We start from the raw sequence: 23597 nt of genomic DNA, 5'->3' as shown, positions 1-23597 counted from the left end.
TAGAAAACAGAAAATTAGAAAATTAAAAATTAAAATAATTTATTATTTTTCTCTTTAGATTGCAGGGTAAAACATGACCTGGACTATAGTTTTTATGGTAACACTTTACAATAAGGTATCATTTGTTAACATTAGTTAATGTATTAACTACCATGAACAAACAATAAACAATACATTTATTACAGTATTTATTCATCGTTGTTAATGTTAGTTAATAAAAATACAGTTGTTCATTGTTCATGTTAGTTCACAGTAAATTAACTAATGTTAACAAACACAACTTGTGATTTTAATAATGCATTAGTAAAGGCTGAAATTAACATTAAGATTAATAAATGCTGCAAGTATTGTTAATTCTTAGTTCATGTTAAAGTAGTTAACTAAAGTTAAATAATGAAACTTCATTGTAAAGTGTTAGTTTTTTTTTAATATTTTGAAAAGTAATTAATTTTACATTTTCTGTTCCTATTTTAATTTTAGTTAAATCTAACTAAACCAAGTAGATGTTTTTTTTTTTTTGTCTTTTTTTTTTGTCTTTTTTTGTGCTTTTTGTTATATAGTTTGTATTTATTTTATTTCAGTACATCAAATTAAACAAAATTAAAATTAGAAATGTTGCCTTGCCAACTGGATGAATTTCAATTTCAATTTCAATTTTTAATTTCAAGTAACATTTTTATGGTTTTAAGTTTTAGTTAACTATAATACCCTAATTGCAGATTACAAAATGTGCTATACATACATATATAATGTATATGATTATATAATATTAAGAAATGTGCACTGTACAATAAAAAATACTCCAAATAAAGTTTCATTATAATTTTATATCAGTGAATTATAATTAATTATGATATATAATTCTATTTATATTAATTATTTTATCATATTTCATTATATTTATTAAAATTATAATTAAATATTAATTATTATATTATAACTCTGTATTAAATTGATGTATTTAAGGGGAGACACTCCCAGCAAAAACAGTTTTTTCATGCACCTGTCAAATTTTTGGGCTTTTTGTTTTTTCATAAAGTGTTTTTTCAGACTAGCGGAAAGAAAACATCCAAAAGACACTGTTAAGTGTTTCTTTTATAGCACTTTATCTATTTGTTTCAATAGATTTCAATTACAATACATATTATTAAAGGCTGTTATCTCAAAATGAGTTTTTCTCCTACACTGAGCCACAAATCTCTTTAGTAGCACTTACACATACCAATCTTTACATTTTTATTCCTGTCTATTTCCTGAAGGTTTTTACAGAGGAATTTATTCATATATAATTTGCTTGATTTTATACATTTTATTCCCCCCAAATATTGTAAAACATATTGTTTTCTGTCTGTTCTAAGTATTTCCTGAATTATAGAGTGACAAAATGAGATACCCAAATTCCCTTTGTATAAACATTTGACTCTATGTAAAAAATTTTTAAAACTGACTTCATCCAGTGTTTAGATTTTTGTACCAGAAATGTATGCAAATTAGTGCATATTTCATTAAACAGCCTCATTTGCATATTTAACCCTAACATTTTAGAAATCTTGTAATACAAAAAATGTTTGCATATATCAACGTAATCAATCAACTGGGTAAGTAAGAAGATAACTTTTCTTTTTTTTACCCTGTTCACCTGCAGTGTCTCGCCTTAAGATAAATTACGGCATCGGTTTTGTTACTAGGATGTAGGCTTTACAATTATGTTATCAGATGCATTGTTAAAAGACTGAACCAGTAATTAGCAAGTCATTTGAAATGCAGTGTCAGTATAAAAAAAAGCTGTGTATGACACAATACATTCAGACAGCTGACATGTTCATATATGTCTAACAGGTAAAATACCATTCTCTTTCACAGCGTCTCTGAACATCAGGACGGGTTGTGCCTGCGGGGCGTCCAGGGCTTGTGTTACTGAGCTCTGGATCAGGCAGGACGGGCTCAGACACACGGCTACGGTTCTCCTGTTCCCCTCTGCACTCGACTCCATTTGTAAACTGGGATCTGTCACAAACAGCAGCATCTCCCTCTCGCCTGCATTCGAGCTCTGCAAGACCGAGATGCATGTGAAAATCAGTCAGTTTTAGTAAATAAATTATTATGAACAGACTTGATGTTTTAAGATTAGCACTGGAATATACCATTAAATGAATGCACATTTTCTCTTTTCACAAATGTGAACATAAATATTGTGCGAATGTGTAAAAGCTTAATTAGAATAGAATAGAATAGAATAGAATAGAATAGAATGGCAAAATGGAAAAGGAAAAATATATATATTTTTTACTATAATAAAAAAATGTATTATATTATATTATATTATATTATATTTAGGGCTGGCAAACGATTAATCGCAATTAATCGCATACAAAATAAAAGTTTGAGTTTGCCTTATATATGTGTGTGTACTATATATATATATAAGCAAATTCATGTATATATTTAAGAAATATTTACAAGTATATGTATTTAATTTTATATTATACTAAATATATTATATTATTTATATTATATATATAATTAAAAATATTTTGAACATAAAAAAACATTTCTCTTAAATATATATATTAATTTGTATGTATTTTTATATACATAATTACACAGCACACACATATTTTAGGCAAACTCAGACTTTTATTTTGCATGCGATTAATCGTTTATTTTAATGAGCCCTAATTATATTATATTACATTATATTATATTATATTATATTATATTATATTACATTTTATTATATTATATTATATTAGGGCTGGCAAACGATTAATCGCGATTAATCGCATACAAAATAAAAGTTTGAGTTTGCCTTATATATGTGTGTGTACTATATATATATATAAGCAAATTCATGTATATATTTAAGAAATATTTACAAGTATATGTATTTAATTTTATATTATACTAAATATATTATATTATTTATATTATATATATAATTAAAAATATTTTGAACATAAAAAAAACATTTCTCTTAAATATATATATTAATTTGTATGTATTTATATATACATAATTACACAGCACACACATATTTTAGGCAAACTCAGACTTTTATTTTGCATGCGATTAATCGTTTATTTTAATGAGCCCTAATTATATTATATTACATTATATTATATTATATTATATTATATTACATTTTATTATATTATATTATATTAGGGCTGGCAAACGATTAATCGCGATTAATCGCATACAAAATAAAAGTCTGAGTTTGCCTTATATATGTGTGTGTACTATATATATATATAAGCAAATTCATGTATATATTCAAGAAATATTTACAAGTATATGTATTTAATTTTATATTATACTAAATATATTATATTATTTATATTATATATATAATTAAAAATATTTTGAACATAAAAAAACATTTCTCTTAAATATATATATTAATTTGTATGTATTTATATATACATAATAATTACACAGCACACACACATATTTTAGGCAAACTCAGACTTTTATTTTGCATGCGATTAATCGTTTATTTTAATGAGCCCTAATTATATTATATTACATTATATTATATTATATTATATTATATTACATTTTATTATATTATATTATATTATATTTAGGGCTGGCAAACGATTAATCGCAATTAATCGCATACAAAATAAAAGTCTGAGTTTGCCTTATATATGTGTGTGTACTATATATATATAAGCAAATTCATGTATATATTTAAGAAATATTTACAAGTATATGTATTTAATTTTATATTATACTAAATATATTATATTATTTATATTATATATATAATTAAAAATATTTTGAACATAAAAAAACATTTCTCTTAAATATATATATTAATTTGTATGTATTTATATATACATAATTACACAGCACACACACATATTTTAGGCAAACTCAGACTTTTATTTTGCATGCGATTAATCGTTTATTTTAATGAGCCCTAATTATATTATATTACATTATATTATATTATATTATATTATATTACATTTTATTATATTATATTATATTAGGGCTGGCAAACGATTAATCGCGATTAATCGCATACAAAATAGTTTGAGTTTGCATAATATATATGTGTACTGTGTGTAATTATTATGTAAATATAAATACAAATTAGTGTATATACTTAAGAAATATTTGCAAGTATATGTATTTATTATAATTTGTATAGAAATTATATTTTATATAAAAATATTTTGTACATAACATATTTCTCTTAAATATATACATTAATTTGTGTGTATGTATATATACATAATTACACACAGTACACACATATATTAGGCAAACTCAAACTTTTATATTATAATATATTATATTATATTATATGTGTGTAATTATTATGTATATATAAATACAAACACATTCATGTATATATTTAAGAAATATTTACAAGTATATGTATTTATTATAATTTGTATAGAATTTATTATATATAAATAAAATATTTTGTACATAAATAACATATTTCTCTTAAATATATACATTAATTTGTGTGTATTTATATATACATAATTACACACAGTACACACATATATTAGTGTGTAATTATTATGTATATATAAATACAAACACATTCATGTATATATTTAAGAAATATTTACAAGTATATGTATTTATTATAATTTGTATAGAATTTATTATATATAAATAAAATATTTTGTACATAAATAACATATTTTTAATATATACATTAATTTGGAAACTCAAACTTTTATATTATATTATATTACATTACATTACATTATATTATATTTCTTTTAATCAATGAATTGGACACTTGGCTTTACTACATTATTTTAACAATCAAGTATAAGGAAATTTGGGAAAAATATGGGTGTTTACCAAACAGTGGCCTGAATACACAAGGCCAAATAAAACTTCTATTGTTTAGCCGCATTTATAAAGACATAAATCTGTCATTATTGCAGGAAAAATGCTTTAGGGCCAATTTCCCAGACAAGCTGTTCTTTCATACACCTACGCAGACGTGCAATGTCAATAGTAAAACAAACAGCGCAAATCAAAACAAAACAAAATACGTTAATCTACTATCCACACCAGCGTGTGTACGTGACCCCTAACCTCCTACAAATAAATCCCAGGTTATCAAAGTCCAAAGTCTGAGGGTTTGCTAGATCAGTCAAACAGATTGTCAATGGATGATGTCACTTACGGAAAGCTAGCGTCAAACAGAGCGTAAAGCTTTCCAAAAGCTTTTCCAAAGGTGTACAGTTTGGAAGCAGCCCTGAGGGATGAAGACTTGGCAAATGTGCTGGGAAAACAGCTACGGTGGGTTCTTAAGAAGACAATCTAAAGGCAAAGCTAAGGGCTATTTCTTATTCTCACACTCTTTAAACCAAGCGTGCCAAGGTGACCCACAAAGATATAGCTATGATGAAAAATGATCTGATTTACGCATTTGGTGTTAAAAATAGGTTGAGATGTCACGCCGATAGCCCAGTGGGCAGTTTGCCGACATATAACGCCAGAGCTGAATTCTGGTTTGAGAACCTTTCCCGATCCTACCCTCTCTCCCCCACTTCGCTTCCTACATGGTCCTACAGTAATAAAGGCAAAATGCCAAAAATGAAATGTTAAAAAAAACACAGGTTAAGAAAACACAACCATACCAGCAACTGTTTATGAACTACAGTGGCCCGAAAGCTGCAACGACACCTTGAAGTTTCATCCTTAAAAAAAACAAAAAAAGAATCATCTGTGAATAATTTTACATTAAAATAAAATTCTTTCATGGTTTGCACACCAGTGATGGTATTGTTAACTTAAGATATTAAACGCCATTTTCATCCATTTAAAAAAGCTGGAAATATTGTCTTGGAAAATACCTGAAACTAATAGGCTGAAAGTACTAAACCTGAAATAAAAATAAATATTAAATATATAAAGAATAAATATAAAAAATATAATATAAAAAAATATAAATTAGCATTACTGAATAATGACCTTTAAAATTGATAAAAATAATAATAATAAAATGAAATAATAACTATATTAATTAAATATATATATTTTTGTAAAATTGTATATATGTATATATAGTCCTGAAAATAATTTGAAAAAATATTTATACCTAAAAACCATCAAAGAATATTATATATAATTCCTTAATATTTAAAATATATACAATGTCTAAAAACACAGTCCTAAACACAATTAGAAATAATATTTATACATGAAAATCATAGGAATATATATATATTTATATAGTATTTCTCTTTACCTCTCTCTATATATATTTTATATATTTTTCTATATTTTATTTAAAAAAAAAGTTTAATCCTGAACATTTGAATATATATATAGTCCAAAATTCATACAATAAGTGCACTTATGTTAATCTGTTAATTTTTACATTTTATTTTAAAATATTTTAATCTTCAACATAATTAGAAAAATATTTATGCATAAAAATCTTCAAAAAACCCTCTCTCTCTCTCTATATATATACACATCCTTTATATTTAAAATATACAAAATTTCTAAAATTATATAAGCACACTCGATAAGAGTATTTTTGTTTTTACATTTTATTTTAAAATATTTAGTCCTGAACATAATTTGAAAAAAATATTTATACATAAAAATCTTAAAAAAAAAACTCTCTCTATATATTCCTTGATATTTAAAGTATACAATATCTATATCTAATTATATGTGCATTTTTAATTTGAACATATTTTTTTATTTTTTACATTTTATTTCAAAATATTTGAGTCCTAAACGTAATTTGAAAAAATATATAAAATGTCTAAAATTGTTTAAATGATATAATAAGTGCACTCAAAAAGAGTCATTTTAAGTTTTTTTTTTAATTATTTAATATTAACTTTATTAAAAAATAAACAAAGAAATCTCACAATTCCTTGATATTTCCAGGTTTTTCTTTAATTTTATCTAGATTTTTTTAAGCATGTCTAGTAAAAAGGTTTCTTTCAATCTGTCTGGTTATCGTTTTGAGTGTTGTACCTGAAGGATCTCTGTTAGCGTCTGAAGTACAGGTGGTCGGTACAACGGAGATTCAGTCTGTCCTGATAACGGAACCATGTGACCCGGCTGGACGCTCAGCCTATAGCAGAAACTAGGCGGTGGGACTCGATCCTGAAAACCACAGAATGTCCCGACTACTTAACATCAAGCAAATCATTTAACAGTTCAGAAATAAATGAATACCATTTACCTGTCACCCAAAGTAAAGTTCCCTTCCCAGTCAACTTAAAAAACACTCATTCAGAAGCCACCTTAAATGAGAAGTCCACTTCAAGAACAACAATTTACAAATAATTTACTCACCCTCTTGTCATCCAAGATGTTCATGTCTTCAGTCGTAAAGAAATTCTATTTTTCGAGGAAAACATTTCAGGATTTTTCTTTATATAATGGACTTCAATTGTGCCTCCAATTTTGAGCTTCCAAAATGTAGTTTAAATGCAGCTTCAAAGGGCTCTAAATGATCCCAGCCAAGGAAGAAGGGTCTTACCTAGCAAAACGATCAGTCATTGTTTTTGAAAAATAAAAATTTGCATCCTTTTTAAGCACAAAAGCTCATAGCACAGGCTCTCGGATGCGCGTTCACGGGTTGTTCTTGAACGATTCGTTCATTTTGAACGAATCTTTAATGTGACTCGGGGAGTGATTCGTTCAGTCGTGCATTCGCAACATCCTATTAGGTTCTGTACTGGAATTAGTTCACCTGTTTCGAGTTGTTCGTTCATCTTATGGGGCTGTCACGTGATGCTGATTTTGCTAAAATTAACAAAATGACTCTCAAAAAGATTTGTTTATTTTGCTGAACGAGACTCTAAGATCCGAGTTGGTAAAATGATCCAAACTTCCCATCACTACTACAAATCACTTCTAAGTTCACTGTCTGTGTACTCTGGCTCAGAAAGGTAGAGTATGGTGGAAAACTTCATCTTATTTTCTCCTGCAACTTCAGAATCGTCTGACACGTTGTACCTTTTTGTTTGTAAACAGCGTTTGACTTGCACTTTCTTAGTCTTTGCGCGTTCGCTTTGTAAACACTGGGTCTGTGGTTCGGCCTGACCTTTTGACGTGATTCAATAGTACGTAGCGTCGTGAACGTGCATCCCAGAACCTGTGCTACACGAGCTTTTGTGCTTAAAAAGTATACAAATTTTTATTTTTCGAAAAAAATGACTGATCGTTCCGCTAGATAAGACCCTTCTTCCTCGGCTGGGATTGTTTAGAGCCTTTTGAAGCTGCATTTAAACTACTTTTTGGAAGTTCAAAATTGCACAATTGAAGTCCATTATATGAAGAAAAATCCTGAAATGTTTTCCTCAAAAACCATAATTTCTTTACGACTGAAGACAGAAAGACATGAACATCTTGGATGAAAAGTGTCTCTAAAAGTGGACTTCTCCTTTACGGTCATTAACATACGACTGCATACAATTGCATACATTTACATTATTTGACCAGCTCTGATGATTCAAAATGCAACTGTTTTTGCTGCAAACAAACTTCACTAATAGTGAATTTTAAGAGAAGCTTCCTTCAAGATACAAAAAGTAATAAAATGCTATGAATAGTAGAAAATGGTTCTGGCTTTTCTAAACTCAAGGTAGAAAAGTAGTAGTTTTAGGACTAATAAAAGATAAAGGCCATTACTTCGGGTGGAAAATCTAAGATTGGATTTGATTTGCGTTATCATTCATGTTTGGTATGGGAAGAGTCACACGGAAAAGTTTAATATTCGGCGTCAGAGGTTTGTTTAAACTCCCAGTACGAGAAACTGCAGCGATGTTTGTCTTCGCAACCACCGCTAATGAGTAATTTTGTATTTTTAAGCTCTGAAGGTTTATTTATACGTGCTTTGGTTAAGAATGCAGCGCCGTGGTTGTTTTGACGTTGGGCTGCCGCTATCCAGGAGGAATCTTCCAGAAGCAAGAGGTATGTGAGATAAATGTGAAGTAAACAGACTGTGATTTACGATGTGATCTGAAGACCTACGCTGGGAGACTGCGGAAGATCGTCATGAGATTTCGGATCAACCGGAGGAGGCCACAAACTGTCAATCAAACTGAAGAGCGGAGAACATCTGCAGAGAAGAAGAAGACAGGAAAAGAAAATAAGGTTTCAATCTCTGAATGTTCAAATTCAGGGGTCCTTCCAGAAACGCAGGAGCCGAAGGTGGAGTGTTTACAATGTCAGTCTCATTAGCTTCGGTAAGACTGACATGCTGCCAGGTTGAGCTTCTGTTGGAGCTGAACAGTGTCTGCTGACAAGTACGAGATCAGTTTCACTAGCAGGCCGAGGCTTGTTCACACACACACACACACACTCACACACACTCACAGAGAGGTAAATAATCTGTCATTAAAACATTCAAAAATTAAATTAGCGCCATTGAAAATGCTGACAATTTCATTTTTGGCAGGCTGAGAGTTTTTTTTAACGCTCCAATTCTGAGTTTTGCTGCTAACAAAACACCTCTGACGGACTGACATACAGACAAAAGGACAGAGATCAGCTCAGCCTGTGTTTGACTTAACAGACTGACAGATAAACACTCCCACTATATGACAATTATGGCGGATATGGCGTAAGTAGGTTCCAGGGTTATTATCATGAGCTAAAACTGAAACTGTAAAACTTTTTGTTAACTGAAATAAAGCTAAAATAAAATAAAATAAAAATGTTGGACGAAAAACTAAAGCAACTTTGGTAATGCAACTAACTGAAATGCTGAACCAAACAGGAAATAAAAACTAAAATTAAAATAAAAATAAATGCAATGTATACAGTTCTAATAATAATTTAAAAAAATTACACAAATGTGAAATATAAAAAAGAAAAGAAGAAAAATGGCAAAAACTGAAAAAAAACCCTGGAAATAAACATGAAATAATAAAAACTAACAAATAATCCAAATTACAAAAGTACATAACCAAATTACTAAAGATTAGCTAAAAATAAAAAGCAAACTGAAAATATAAAAAGAAAAGCTAATTCAAAATATGAATAAACTAAACAGTAATATTTGTAAAAAAAAAAAAAGGCAAAAACTAAAAACAAACAAAAAAAAAAACTGTAAATAAAAATGAAATAATAAAATCTAACAAATAATACAAATTACAAAAGCACAATACCAAATTACTAAAGATTAGCTAAAATTAAAACGCAAATTCAAAATATTAATAAAAACTAAATAGTAGTTTTTGTAAAAGAAAAAAGGAATAAAAATGGCAAAATCACAAAACAAACTTAAAATATTAAAATGAAGCTACAATTAAAAAAACAAATCTGATATTGCAAAAAGAAACACTAACAATATTGTAAAAAAGACTATTTTAAATAGTAATATTTAAAAAAGAAATAAAAATTACAGAAGCACATAAAAGTTACTAATGTTAAACCAACATTAAAAAGAAAATATAAATAAAAGCTAATTCAAAATATTAATAAATACTAAATCGTAATATTTAAAAAATAATAATAATACAAAACAAAACAAACTGAAAACAAAAACTGAAATAAAAATTAATTGAATCTACATATTTATAATAATAATAATAATAATTAATTATAATAAAAAAATAATACAAATTATACTCAAAAAAACGAACTAAATATTTGTTTAAAAAAACAATAATTTAAATAGCAATATTTTAAAAATGAATAAAAAGTACAAAAGCACATAAAAATTACTAATGTTAAATTAAAATAAAAAAGAAAGCTGAAAATATAAAAATAAAAGCTAATTCAAAATACTGATAAAAACTTTAATGTATATATATATATATATATATATATATATATATATATATATATATATATATATATACACAAAAAGAGTTTATTTGCAAAAACATAACATTTTTTTCTTTTCAAAAGTCGTGTTTTTTTGTTATGTTTTTATTGTGTTAGTTAGCTGTATTTTTAAGTTATTTTTACTTAATCTAATCTTAAATAACCTAACTGCAGTTTGATTGAGACTAACTGGAATGCATAATGAATGTTAATGTTAAAAACTGAGTTTTTGCAAATGAATTCTTTATATATTGGTGTATGCTTCTCAAGTTGCTATTTGGCTGTTTGAAAAACATCACAAGCTCTTGATTTTTCATTTTTCATAAATTCTTCCATTTCTGGCCTCTTAAAAGCTCCCATACACAGATGGATTTCTAAAGCATGAGAATAAAATGTTCTTTGTGGAGCTTTAAAAGCGTTCTTGAACCCTGTGTGTGCCTCAGTGCAGCATGATCTGATCACTCACAACCAGTTCCACAGCTGTCTTAATCACAGTCTAGCTCTCCTTTCCCCCCTCACCTCTTCCTGTGACCCGCTCAACCGCCCCATCCAGTCCAGCGGGACGAGCCCTCGCTCAAAACACTCAACAGAGGAGCTTAGTGCAAACTGAGAGAAAGAGACTGACATTAAGCCAGAAATTTTATGTCATGCAGTGCAGACAATCATATTGTTCATTTCTGGAGAAAGTTGTCCATTCTTGAGAAATAAGAAAATTACTCACCCTCAAGCCATCGAGATGTGTATGACTTTATATTTTCAGACGAATACAACCGGAGTTACATTAAAAATGTCCTGCCTCTTCCAAGCTTTATAATGGCAGTGAATGGTTGTTGAGATTTTGAAGTCAAATAAGGTGCATCCATCTATTATAAAAAGTGCTCCACATGGCTCTGGTGGGTTAATAAAGGTCTTCTGAAGCAAATCAAGCACTTTCTATAATGGCTGGATGCAATTTATTTTTCTTTAAAATCTCAACACCCATTCACTGCCATTATAGAGCTTCATCTGAAAAAAATGTGAGTGTGAGTAAATCATATGGTAATATTCATTTTTGGGTGAACTATCCTTTTAAGTGCCCTAACCCTAATCTCACAGACCCTGTTCACCATATAGATGGCTGTTGATCCCAAATAAGCAGCGCATGTTGAAAAGCATCTTGGGTATTCGTGTACACGGCTCATGTTCATATCCTTAGAAACATGTCACTAGAATTTCCCATCACGTGCCATCTTGAACTTAAACAACACATATGTTATAGCAGTGACCACGCAGACAACCTTGAGTGAGCAGACGCATGTGGCGAGAGGCCAATAATACTCAACACAGACGTAAATCTAACAGGCCGGTGTGCTGCAGACACACTGACACTGTGAGCTGCTAATCTGAGATGGAGGGGGTGGAAACAGGAGCTCATATTAACTTTAAGTTCAATGGAGTGCAGTAAGGTTCACTAATTATTCACAAATAGCGCAGGAAACAGGGTGTAGTTTGAGACAAAATATTGAGAGGATATGCTGTTTGAATGAATTTAGCCAGACTCAGGAGGATAAAGCAATAATTTGTATGTTATATTAGCTGTTCTAAATTTATTTATTTATATATATATATATATATATATGTATAGCTAAATAGCTATAAATAGCTATATAGATATAGATATATATAGATATATAAATTGAAATTATTATTAATAATAAATAGGAATAGGTATAAATAGGTATATAAATACTGATTTATGTATATATATAGGTATATATATATTTGGATACTGCATATGCATATTTGGATTTAGAATTGATATAGCTATTTATTATATATATATATATATATATATATATATATATATATATATATATATATATATATATATATATATATATATATATAGTAAATAATAAATACATATCTTTAAATATAAAAACAGCATATCTTCTCAATATTTTGTATCAAACTGCACCCTGTTTCCTGCACTATTTATGAATAATTAGTGAACCTTACTGATTTATGTATGTATATATACATATATATATACACACACACACACACACACACACTCACACATATTACTATTATTAGATAATTTATTATTTAATCAGCATTTATATAAATAAATTAATAACAACAATTTCTACAAAAAAAATAAGATAAAATAATATATATATATATATATATATATATATACACACACTACCGTTCAAAAGTTTGGGGTCAGTAAGACTTGTAATAGTCTTTAAAGTAGTCTCTTATGCTCATCAAGGCTGCATTTATTTGATTAAAAATATAGAAAAAAAAACAGTAATATTGCAAAATGTTTTTACAATATAAAATAATGTTTTTTATTTTAACATACTTTAAAATAGAATTTATTCCTGTGATGAAAAGCTGAATTTTTATCAGCTGTAACTCCAGTCTTAAGTGTCACATGATCCTTCAGAAATCATTATAATATGCGGATTTATTATTAGAATGATCAGTGTTGGATAATATCAACAGTTGTGCTGCCAAATATTTTTTGGAACCTGTAATTTTTTTTTCAGGATTCTTTCATGAATAACAAGTTTAAAAAGTACAGTGTTTATTCGAAATATAAATATTTTATAACAATGTAAATTATTTATGATTAACCTTTAATAAACTTTTAATTATTAACTTAATACATCCTTGGTGAATAAAAGTATTAATTTCTTAAAAAAAAAAAGAAACAATAAAAATGTACTGACCCCAAACTTTTGAACGGTAGTGTATATGTAGAAATTGTTGTAATACAATACAATACAATACCATACAATACCATATAATATCATACAATACAATATAATATAATATAATATAAATCCAGCAGGCATTTGAGTTATTTAAGTTGTTTTATAATATATATATATATATATATATATATATATATATATATATATATATATTGATATATATTGATATATATATATATATATATATATATACACACACATATATATATATTGATATATATATATAGATATATGTTACTGATGCTCTTTTGTTGGTTTAATTGTTTCTATTGTTCTCATGTGTAAGTAGCTTTGGATAAAGAGTCTGCTAAATGATTAAATATGATTATAATATAATATAATATAATATAATAAAATAAAATATTATATAAATCCAGCAGGCATTTGAGATGTTTTGTAATATATATATTGATATATATTATTGATGATCTTTTGTTGGTTTGATTGTTTCTCTTGTTCTTATGTGTAAGTCACTTTGGATAAAAGAGTCTGCTAAATGATTAAATAATATAATATAATATAATATAATATAATATAATATAATATTAAATAATATAAAAGGACGTTTACTAACTGCTAGGCTATGGCCAAAAAAAAGGCTTTAGGGAAGAGGGAATCAATTTGATTGTTTTTCTTAACAGACATCAAATAATAGTCATTTTAGTTTCATGTTACTATACCACAGACTCACTTGTCTCGTGTGAGACGCTGGACGACTCTCAGGGCCTGGAGGAGACACACACGGCCCTCCAGCTGCTCCGAGTTCTCCTGGATCTCTAATTCTGTGGACACACACTGCAGAAGAACCTCACCGAACATCCCGTAACTGTCCTGAACGAGAGCACACAACCTGAGAAAGAGAAAGAGAGGAAAACAATCATTTACCAATTTTGTAATGGCTGAGATTTTATTTCATTTTAAAATCTCATTTACTCCATTTGCACAATTTGCATTATTTTGCTTAGTTTGCACAATTTCCATTGCTTTTGCAAGACAAAATTTTAGCATTTTTGACATGGAAATAATAAAACACACTAAACTGGTATTAAAACGTCAAGAATGGGTGGTTGAGAAAGTCTGAAGTTGTGACTACCTTTCTAAAAATCCAGCAGGCATTTGAGCTCCTAATGACAAACTGTATTCATAAATAAACTTCCCAAAATTAAGACCTGCACATGAGAGCTCCTGATGAAGAGGGAAGCTTCATCCCAACAACAAACATTCACATAGATACAGATACCGTCTACAGATTAAATGTTGACTTTGGCACCAGACAGGGACTAACTAATAACTTGATCTATGGACTGACTCGCAGCGGTCACATGGCGGTGTTTCTATACTCAAAATGATATTTTTGCAGGTATTAATAGTCTCTACAGATAGTCAGCTCACAGAAACTGGTGACTTTTTTTGGAGCCAGCAAACCACAGGACTAAACAAACAGGCTGGTATTTAAATATATTTTCACATGCGAGACAGTGATTTGATTGCACAGTAGAGATAACTATAGTGGAATACAAAAATAAACACAGTTGATTCATACATTCTTCACACTGATTTGAAGACATTTTGTTTGGTTAAAAAAAGTGCTTGCAAGGCAGATCTGCACTGATATTCCTGAAATAATCTGTTTTGATTCTTTTTCTTCTCCACATTTTCTGCAACTAATTCAGCTCAAACCACTTAATGTGGAGACTATTACTAAACACTGTTTAGAAGAGAGATTCACAAAGTTTTTGCTAGCCGAAACCATATGACCCATATGTTTACTTAAATTACTCCCCAAGATTTGACATTAATATTTCAATAATTTAACATCTTTCACTCGTTCATGGTTCTAATGTTGCTTACTGGTCACATGATGTGGGAAAGCAAATAAAATTGTGTATTTTTTAGCAAGTGTTTTATTTTTATTGATTATTCTAAATTAATTAATTTATTTTATATTTAAAATAATAAAAAAAAAAAAACTATAGAACTTTTTATGGGTTTTTAAAATGTTAAAAATATCATGCATGAAAATCTCTCATACCAGAATAATCTGACCAATGTCATTACAACATCTGCTACTGAATTGCATTTATTTTCAAACTAAATTGTGATTTTCTGCCTATTTTCTCATCTGTTTCTGTCCATTTATCTCATCTTCAGTCCATTTATCTCATCTTCTTATCTCATTCATCAGTTTCAATTTTTCCATCCATTTCTCTCTTTTTATCTCATCTTTTGTCATATTACATTGTTAAATGTGGCAAAGAGTTATGTGATGATTCACTCGCAGAGCCAACAGAAAACAAGACTCACTCAAGCTTCTTATTGTTTGCATTCACCTGTGTTGAATAGTGTGTGTGGATATGAAGTTCAAATTTGTGCTTGGATATGAATCAGTTTCAATTTATCCATCAGTTACTGTCTATTTATATAATCTTTTCTGTATTACATTGCTAAAGGTGGCAAAAAAGTCATGTTAATTCACACACTCGAGCCAACAGAAAACAAGATTCACTCAAGTTTCTTTTTGTTCACATTCACCTGTGTTGAAATGTCTGTGTGAATATGAATCAGTTTCAGTTTTCCTATCAATTTCTGTCTATATATCTCATCTTTTGCTTTATTACATTGCTAAATGTGGCAAAGAAGTTGAGTCATGTGTTTATTTACACGAAGCAGAGAGAAAAGAAATGCACTTTTTGTTCACATTTAGCTGTGCTCAAATTTCTGTACGGATATGAATCAGTTTCAATTTGTCCATCAATTTGTCTCTATTTATCTAATCTTTCGCTTTATTACATTGCTAAATGTGGCAAAGAAGTTGAGTTATGTGTTGATTCACTCGAAGACCAAAAGAAACAAGATTCACTCAGCTTCTTTTTGTTCACATTCGGTTCTGTTTAAAATTCTGCACAGATATGTTTCAATGTTTCAATTTTCCTATCAATTTCTGTCTATTTATCCCATATTACATTAGTAAATGTGGCAAAGATCAAATTATGTAATGATTCACACAGAGCCGACAGAAAATGATTCACTCAAGCTTTTTTTTTTTTTTGTTTCGCACTCAGTTGGGTTCAAATTTGAGCCCGGATATGAATCAGTTTCAATTTATCCATCAATTTCTCTCTATTCTTCTCATCTTTTGCTGTATTACATTGCTAAATGTGCCAAAGAAGTTGAATTATGTGTTGATTCACACACAGAGCCAACAGAAAAAAAGATTCACTCAAGCTTTGTTTGGTTCGCATTTGGTTGTTCAAATTTCTTCTCGGATATGAATCAGTTTCAATTTACCTATCAATTTATGTCCATTTATTTCATATTTTGCTTTATTACATAGCTAAATGGGCCAAAGAAGATGAATTATATATTGATTCACACACAGCTGAGAGAAAATGATTCACTCAAGCTTTTTTTGTTTCGCATTCAGTTGGGTTCAAATTTGAGCCCGGATATGAATCAGTTTCAATTTATCCATCAATTTCTGTCTATTCATCTCATCTTTTGCTGTATTACATTGCTAAATGTGCCAAAGAAGATAAATTATGTAATGATTCACACAGAGCTGACAGAAAATGATTCACTCAAGCTTTTTTTGTTTCACATTCAGTTAGGTTCAAATTTGTGCTTGGATATGAATCAATTTCAATTTTATCATCAATTTCTGTCTATTTATCTCATCTTTTGCTGTATTACATTGGAAAAGGCAGCACAGAAGTTGAGTTGTGTGTTGATTCACGTGCAGAGCCAACAGAAAACATGATTCCCTGAAGCTTGTTTTTGTTTGTGTCCAGCTGGGTTCGGATTTCTTGGATATGAATCAGTTTAAATTAGTCCACCAATTTCAGCCTATTTATCCCATCTCTGGCTGTATCACATTGGAAAAGGCAGCACTGAAGTTGAGTTGCATGTTGACTCACATGCAGAGCTGACAGAAAACAAAAATCTCTAAAACTTTTATTTCTTTGCATTCAATTGTGTTCAGAGAAGCTGCTTGGATATGATTCAGTTTCAATACTCTCAAATTTGCACACCGGCTATACAAGACGACTCAACTCAAACCAGATCAGGATAAAACAAAGTGTCATTTAAAAAAAGTCTCAAATCTAACCGCAAATGAATGTCCAAAGACAAATCTGCTATCAAAGAAGATAAAGAAAGCATGTAAGCTAACGACGACAGCGTGATACGCGATGACCTTTGATAAACCGTGACTGGCGTATCTGGAATCATCCTGACCTGTTGTTACCCTGTTGTAGCGCTGCTAAAGAACACAGGGGTTAAGTGAGTGCGGTTGTGAACACTGAGGCTTGTTTAGACCCGTGTGTCTATGAAACCGGAGAACAGGAGGGGTGACTGGGCAGTAGCATTTGGTGGTATGGCCAGGTTGACATAAACAACCCCCTTCTTTATTCCCCTCCGGTTCGTTTCAGGCGCTTCCTCCAGCGGAGCGGGACTGAGGGGCCGATGCCCCCACCGGGTCCCTGTCATTGGTCAGCCGCAGTCACTAGCCGCTTTCAGGAATCTGTTATTGTGAGCGTTCGCAGGAATTCGCAGCAACTTGGAGGCGCTTCCAGGAACTGCGATCCATTGAGCTTGTCCAAACACTCACACACACATTTCACACAAGCCTACTCGATGTAGGTACCCCACTCCCCCTCCGTTTCCTTCACACATGCACCAAAACTTCTCTGGCAGCCGATTGGCCGTGGCACAGTGGGCGGGATTCCTTCCGGCACGGCTTTGGCCAATGGGAGCGGAGCTTTTGATAAACAGGGCTGTAATCCGACACGTAAAGCACATTGTGTTCTACTTCTTCTAGAAAACATCCAACCCCTCCTGTCTGAGCACACAGAACTTCTTCAGCCTGTTTATACTGCTCTGAGTTTTTACTGGAACAACATATCTTCTTGGACCCAAACTTAAATGCTAATTATTGTCTGGAAACTGGCCACAAAAACTCAAGGAGGAGAAAGAAACATAAAAAAAGCCAGGACGTAACAGAAAACTAGTTGTAATGAGACCGTGAAGCACACACTTGAAAAAAAAAATATTCTCAACATCTAAGCAGCATGTTGGAGGGTATAAACATGGATTTCAAGCATATGCTTGTAATCTGATTTTAAGCATGTGTGTAGAGAACTTATAAACAGAGTCAAGCTTGAAAATAAGAAACAGTGTTGATATTAACTAAAACTTAACTTACTAAAATACTGAAATAAAGCTAAATATATATATATCAGATGAAAAATAAAAAAAAAACACTTTTTTTATTGCTGTGTCACCAGGCAAATAAATAAATAAATATGAATATATTAAAGCCCACAGTTCAGCTTCTCAAATTAGTTTGGGAAAGACTGAACACTAAGGTCAAAAATGTAAGTAAAAATAAGTATAAACAAAAATATAAAACATCTTCTTGGTAGAGCAAATGAACAAACATAGTATTTTCAGGGTGTTGCTATGGGGTTGTAAGTGGGTTTTTAGTGGTTACTTACTAGTCCAAAGCAAAAGAGCATCAAAAAAAGCATATGCAAGTATAGATCACTAGAAATAGTGATAGTTGCCTTAGCAACAACTAAATCATTTAGATAAAAACAGTGAGGGTGCAGAAGTTGAACTGAACACAGTCAGCTGACCCACTCTTACTCAGACTGGGCCAACAAAACACGCAGAAGATCATTTATAGTTCTAAAAAACAAAAACACACAAGTTAATGTTATTTCACTTCATTTGAAAACTTTGGCCATGACAAATCAAATCATAAGGGAGCAATAATGGGATGGCAGAATCAATGACGCTGCATTTGAAGATGTGTGTTAAAGTGCATTTTTATCTGAAAGACGCTACCAGCTGAGCTATAGTAAGATAGTCAACACTTCTGTATATAAACGAGTGATAAACTTAATGCACTGTTTACATAAATTACTCATCTGTTTATATAACAGCTATTCATTCTCGAGGAACAATTTAAGCTTAACCGCTGGACACAACCCAAACAAAGATTAAACCAATTTGCAATTCAAATTGCAATTCAGATTAACACTTTCTTTTGGTGACACTATAATTGGACTACAAACAGAAAAAATTAGCCTCTATTCATATTATAAAATGATGATGATGATGATGATAATCATAATAATCATAATAACAAAAATAATAATAATGACAACAAAATAATATGTAATAATAATACTAATAACACTGAAACACTAATAATAATTATTCTTATGAAAATTTAAAAAATGCAAAAGGAAAAAATACTATCACATTTTTTTAAAACATATGTATATTTAATTAATGAATAATAATAACAATAATAATGACAACTAAATAATATGTAATAATAATAATAATACTAACAAAAATAATAACTGTTATTATTATGATTAAAATAAAAAAAAAATAAAAAGGAAAAAATACTATCACATTTACAAAATATATGTTTTTTTTATTGATAAATAATAATAGTAACTAAATAATATGTAATAATACTAATATTAATTATATATAATAGAATTGTTAAATATTTTATAATTGTTATATATATTGTTAAAATAATTTAAAACAACTTAAGCAAATTAACAAGCAGATTTTTTTTAAAAAAGTGCAAAAGGTAACAATACTTTTTAAATATTTTTAAATTACTACTACTACTACTACTGCTAATAATAATAATGACAACTAAATAATATATAATAACATTAATAATTATACTAATTGTTAGTATTATTACAATTATTCTAAAATAACTTAAAAAAAACAAGTATTTTCTTCAAAAAAGTGCAAAAGGAAACAATACTATCACATAAAAAAATACAATAAATAAATACATATATGTAATTATTATTATTAATAATAATGAATTATTGTTGTTGTTGTTGTTACTATTACTACTCCTACTAATAATAACAATAATAATGACAACTAAATAATACATACTACTACTACTAATAATAATTATTATTATTTTTACAAATATTCTAAAACAACTTAAGCAAATAAACAAGCAGTATTTTCTTCAGAAAGTGGAAAAGGAAAAAATACTGTGAGATTTTCTGAGAGCTACCTGTCCATGTAAAACAGCTATTATTATTATTAATAGTATTATTATAAATAATAATTATAACAAATGCAAGGAAAACATCTATTATTATTATTTATTAATAATAACAACAACAATCATAATAAAAGTTTTTTTTTCTCTTTGCCATTTTTTATTGATTATTTATTTTAGTGTCAAAAACATAAATCAACAATTAAAATTGGTTCTGAATATGAGATATTTAATACCTGCACATAAAACGTCTTGGTCTTGGATTTATGAGTCTTAAAAATACAATACTGGTCAGAGATCATGAGACTGCTTTACAAGGAAAAAAAAGCATGGAGTGAGTGTCACAGGAAGCAGATGAGGCTGCGAATGGCAGCTGGTCATGTGCTGGGGTCTGCTAAAAATGTTGCGCATTGTGTATGCATGTATGTATTGGCACCATCTTTGATTCAGTCAGGGTTTCCCCTGTCAACACACACCAAAGTCCATACCAAAGTGTCTGGTCTTCCTGAGCTCCAGTGTTTACGGCATGCTGCAGCGTCTGACGGGGATCCGGTTACCGACAGTCAAATGACTCTTTTTCCATCACCCTTCATCAACACAGCACCACGTGCATTTTTTGACAACAAAACAACGTGTCTCAGAGCGGTGGAGAGATCAGGGGGACGCGTGAGGGAGGAGAACGTGGATGCTTAACCTGTGGAAATGATTTTAATCTTGCTGAATTCATGCAGCATGTGTGTAATTAAAACCTGCAAACGCTGACAATGCAGTAAAAACAGAAACATATTTGGTTTCCGATTGTCTTACAAGATCTTACGCTCACCACTGAACCGTTTAATAAGAAACCTCTGACTGTAAAGGCACCAACACAGAAAAGGCTCAGATGGAACATCTGACGGATTGGAATGCAAGCGATTCACATTGAGGGCACAGAAAGTGCCATGTCACTAGGAGTGTGCGATATTTATCACCTGCATAACTGTTGTTTTAACCCTGTGCAAACTGACAGGAACTCAATTTGCAAAAAACACAAACACGTCTTGAGAGTCATAAGTCAAAAGCATTCAGTGGGTGATGAAGTCTATCAAAATGCAGTTACACTCTTAAAAATGAAGGTTCCAAAAGGGTGTTTTTGCAGCCTAGAAGAACCATTTTTGGTTCCCCAAAGAACCTTTCAGTGAACAGTTCCTGAAAGAACCGTTTTAAAGAACATTTTAAAAATCGACTATAAAGAACCTTTTCTGCATTTAAAAGGTTCCATAGAACCACTGATGCCAATAAAGAACCTTTATTTTTAAAGGAGAAGTCCACTTCCAAAACAAAGATTCACATATAATGTACTCACCCCCTTGTCATCCAAGATGTTCATGTCTTTCTGTCTTCAGTTATAAAGAAATTATGTTTTTTGAGGAAAACGTTTCTGCATTTTTCTCCATATAATGGACTGATATGGTGCCCCGATTTCGGTTTAAATGCGGCTTTAAACGATGCCAAATGTGGTTGTAAATGATCCCGGCCAAGGAAGAAGGGTCTTATCTAGCGTAACGATCAGTTATTTGAATAAAAATAATACAATTTATATACTTTTTGATGCCAAATGCTCGTCTTGTCTTACTCTGCCTGGACTGTTTTTGTTCTGGTTTAAGACAGTTAGGGTATGTCGAAAAACTCCCATCTCATGTTCTCCCTCAACTTCAAAATCGCCCTATATCACTGTTTTACCTTTTTTGTTAAGGGTGTTTGATCTTCTTTGCATGTTCACTTAATACATTTGGAGTTTTTTGACATACCCTAACTGTCTTGAGCTAGAATACACAGAGTTCAAGGAGAGAAAGGCAAGACGAGCATTTGAGATTAAAAAGTATTTAAATTGTATTGTTTTAATGAAAATAAGCAATCGTTTTGCTAGATAAGACCTTTCTTCCTCGGCTGGGATCGTTTACAACCTCATTTGGGATCGTTTGAAGTTCAAACTCGGGGCACCATATCAGTCCATTATATGGAGAAAAATCCTGAAATGTTTTCCTCAAAAAACAATTTCTTTTACGACAGAAGAAAGAAAGACATGAACATCTTGGATGACAAGGGGGTGAGTACATTATAAGTAAATCTTTGTTTTAGAAGTGGACTTCTCCTTTAAGAGTGTAGAATGCTCTTAGAATTCAGGTTATGAGGACAAAAATGTCCCTGTTTGTGTTTTTAGTAAGATATCATAAAGTTTAGTAATAGTACAACAAGCAAGGAGTTTTCCCGAATATCAGCGTGTGGGCGTGATCGTGAATGTGAAATTGATTTTATACAAGAGTACAAGTTACATTTTAGACACAATATTGTCTTTTTTTCTATTTTGCCAACAAAAATAGTTCTAGACAAAGCCGGAGTAGAACATTTGTGCATCTCAGAGCAACACTGTAGTGTTTCGTTCCTGTGAACAAATCGGTTTTTCAATAAATCATTTGAGTCAGTGATTCAATGATTCATACAGATATACAGATATACAGTCACTTGCTTAGTTTCTAAACAAATCAGTTGTTTTATACAAATCATTTGAATGAATGATTCAATGAATCATTCTACTAGTGGTTTTAGAGTCATATTTATTTATCCAAGACATGCTTAAACCAACCAAGTACCACTTGTGTCACTTTGAAAGCATGCAGGAATATAATTAATTTGATTTATGAAAGCACAGCTGAACCTGCTTGATATTCTCATTAGGCAACTGATGCCTATATGACTGTTGTAAAAACAACAACAAAAAAAAAAAAAAAAAGTTGTTTTTAACAAACTCTCACTAACCCTTACACTTTCCTTCTATGTCATTGTGACACAGCATTTATATTTATATCAATGGGTGCAGTTTAAAAAGAATTCAAAGTATGAAGCAACTAATTTTCACCTGGCGATGATAGAACAGGCAAAAAAATCTTACATAATTGAAAACTGAAACATTGAAGAGAAAGGAATAATCACAGAAACTTTGGATTTTCTTTCTT

At 30.0% G+C, this 23597-nt stretch overlaps 1 protein-coding gene across 1 annotated transcript in view; it reads right to left on the bottom strand.

Annotated features, from left to right (window-relative positions):
* spidr (scaffold protein involved in DNA repair) overlaps positions 1 to 23597 on the bottom strand; it is a 69447-nt gene that overhangs the window by 8143 nt on the left and 37707 nt on the right. Inside the window, exons 11-15 of the mRNA XM_051097529.1 lie at positions 14242 to 14400; positions 8986 to 9073; positions 6979 to 7110; positions 5622 to 5681; positions 1849 to 2050 (exon numbers count right to left, since the gene is read on the bottom strand). Coding sequence (XP_050953486.1) covers positions 1849 to 2050; positions 5622 to 5681; positions 6979 to 7110; positions 8986 to 9073; positions 14242 to 14400 — 641 coding nt within the window. The remainder of the gene's footprint in view (positions 1 to 1848; positions 2051 to 5621; positions 5682 to 6978; positions 7111 to 8985; positions 9074 to 14241; positions 14401 to 23597) is intronic.

The sequence above is a fragment of the Labeo rohita genome, chromosome 24 (assembly GCF_022985175.1).
Source record: "Labeo rohita strain BAU-BD-2019 chromosome 24, IGBB_LRoh.1.0, whole genome shotgun sequence".
Taxonomy (NCBI): domain Eukaryota; kingdom Metazoa; phylum Chordata; class Actinopteri; order Cypriniformes; family Cyprinidae; genus Labeo; species Labeo rohita.
This window is presented reverse-complemented; position numbering and strand designations above follow the sequence as displayed.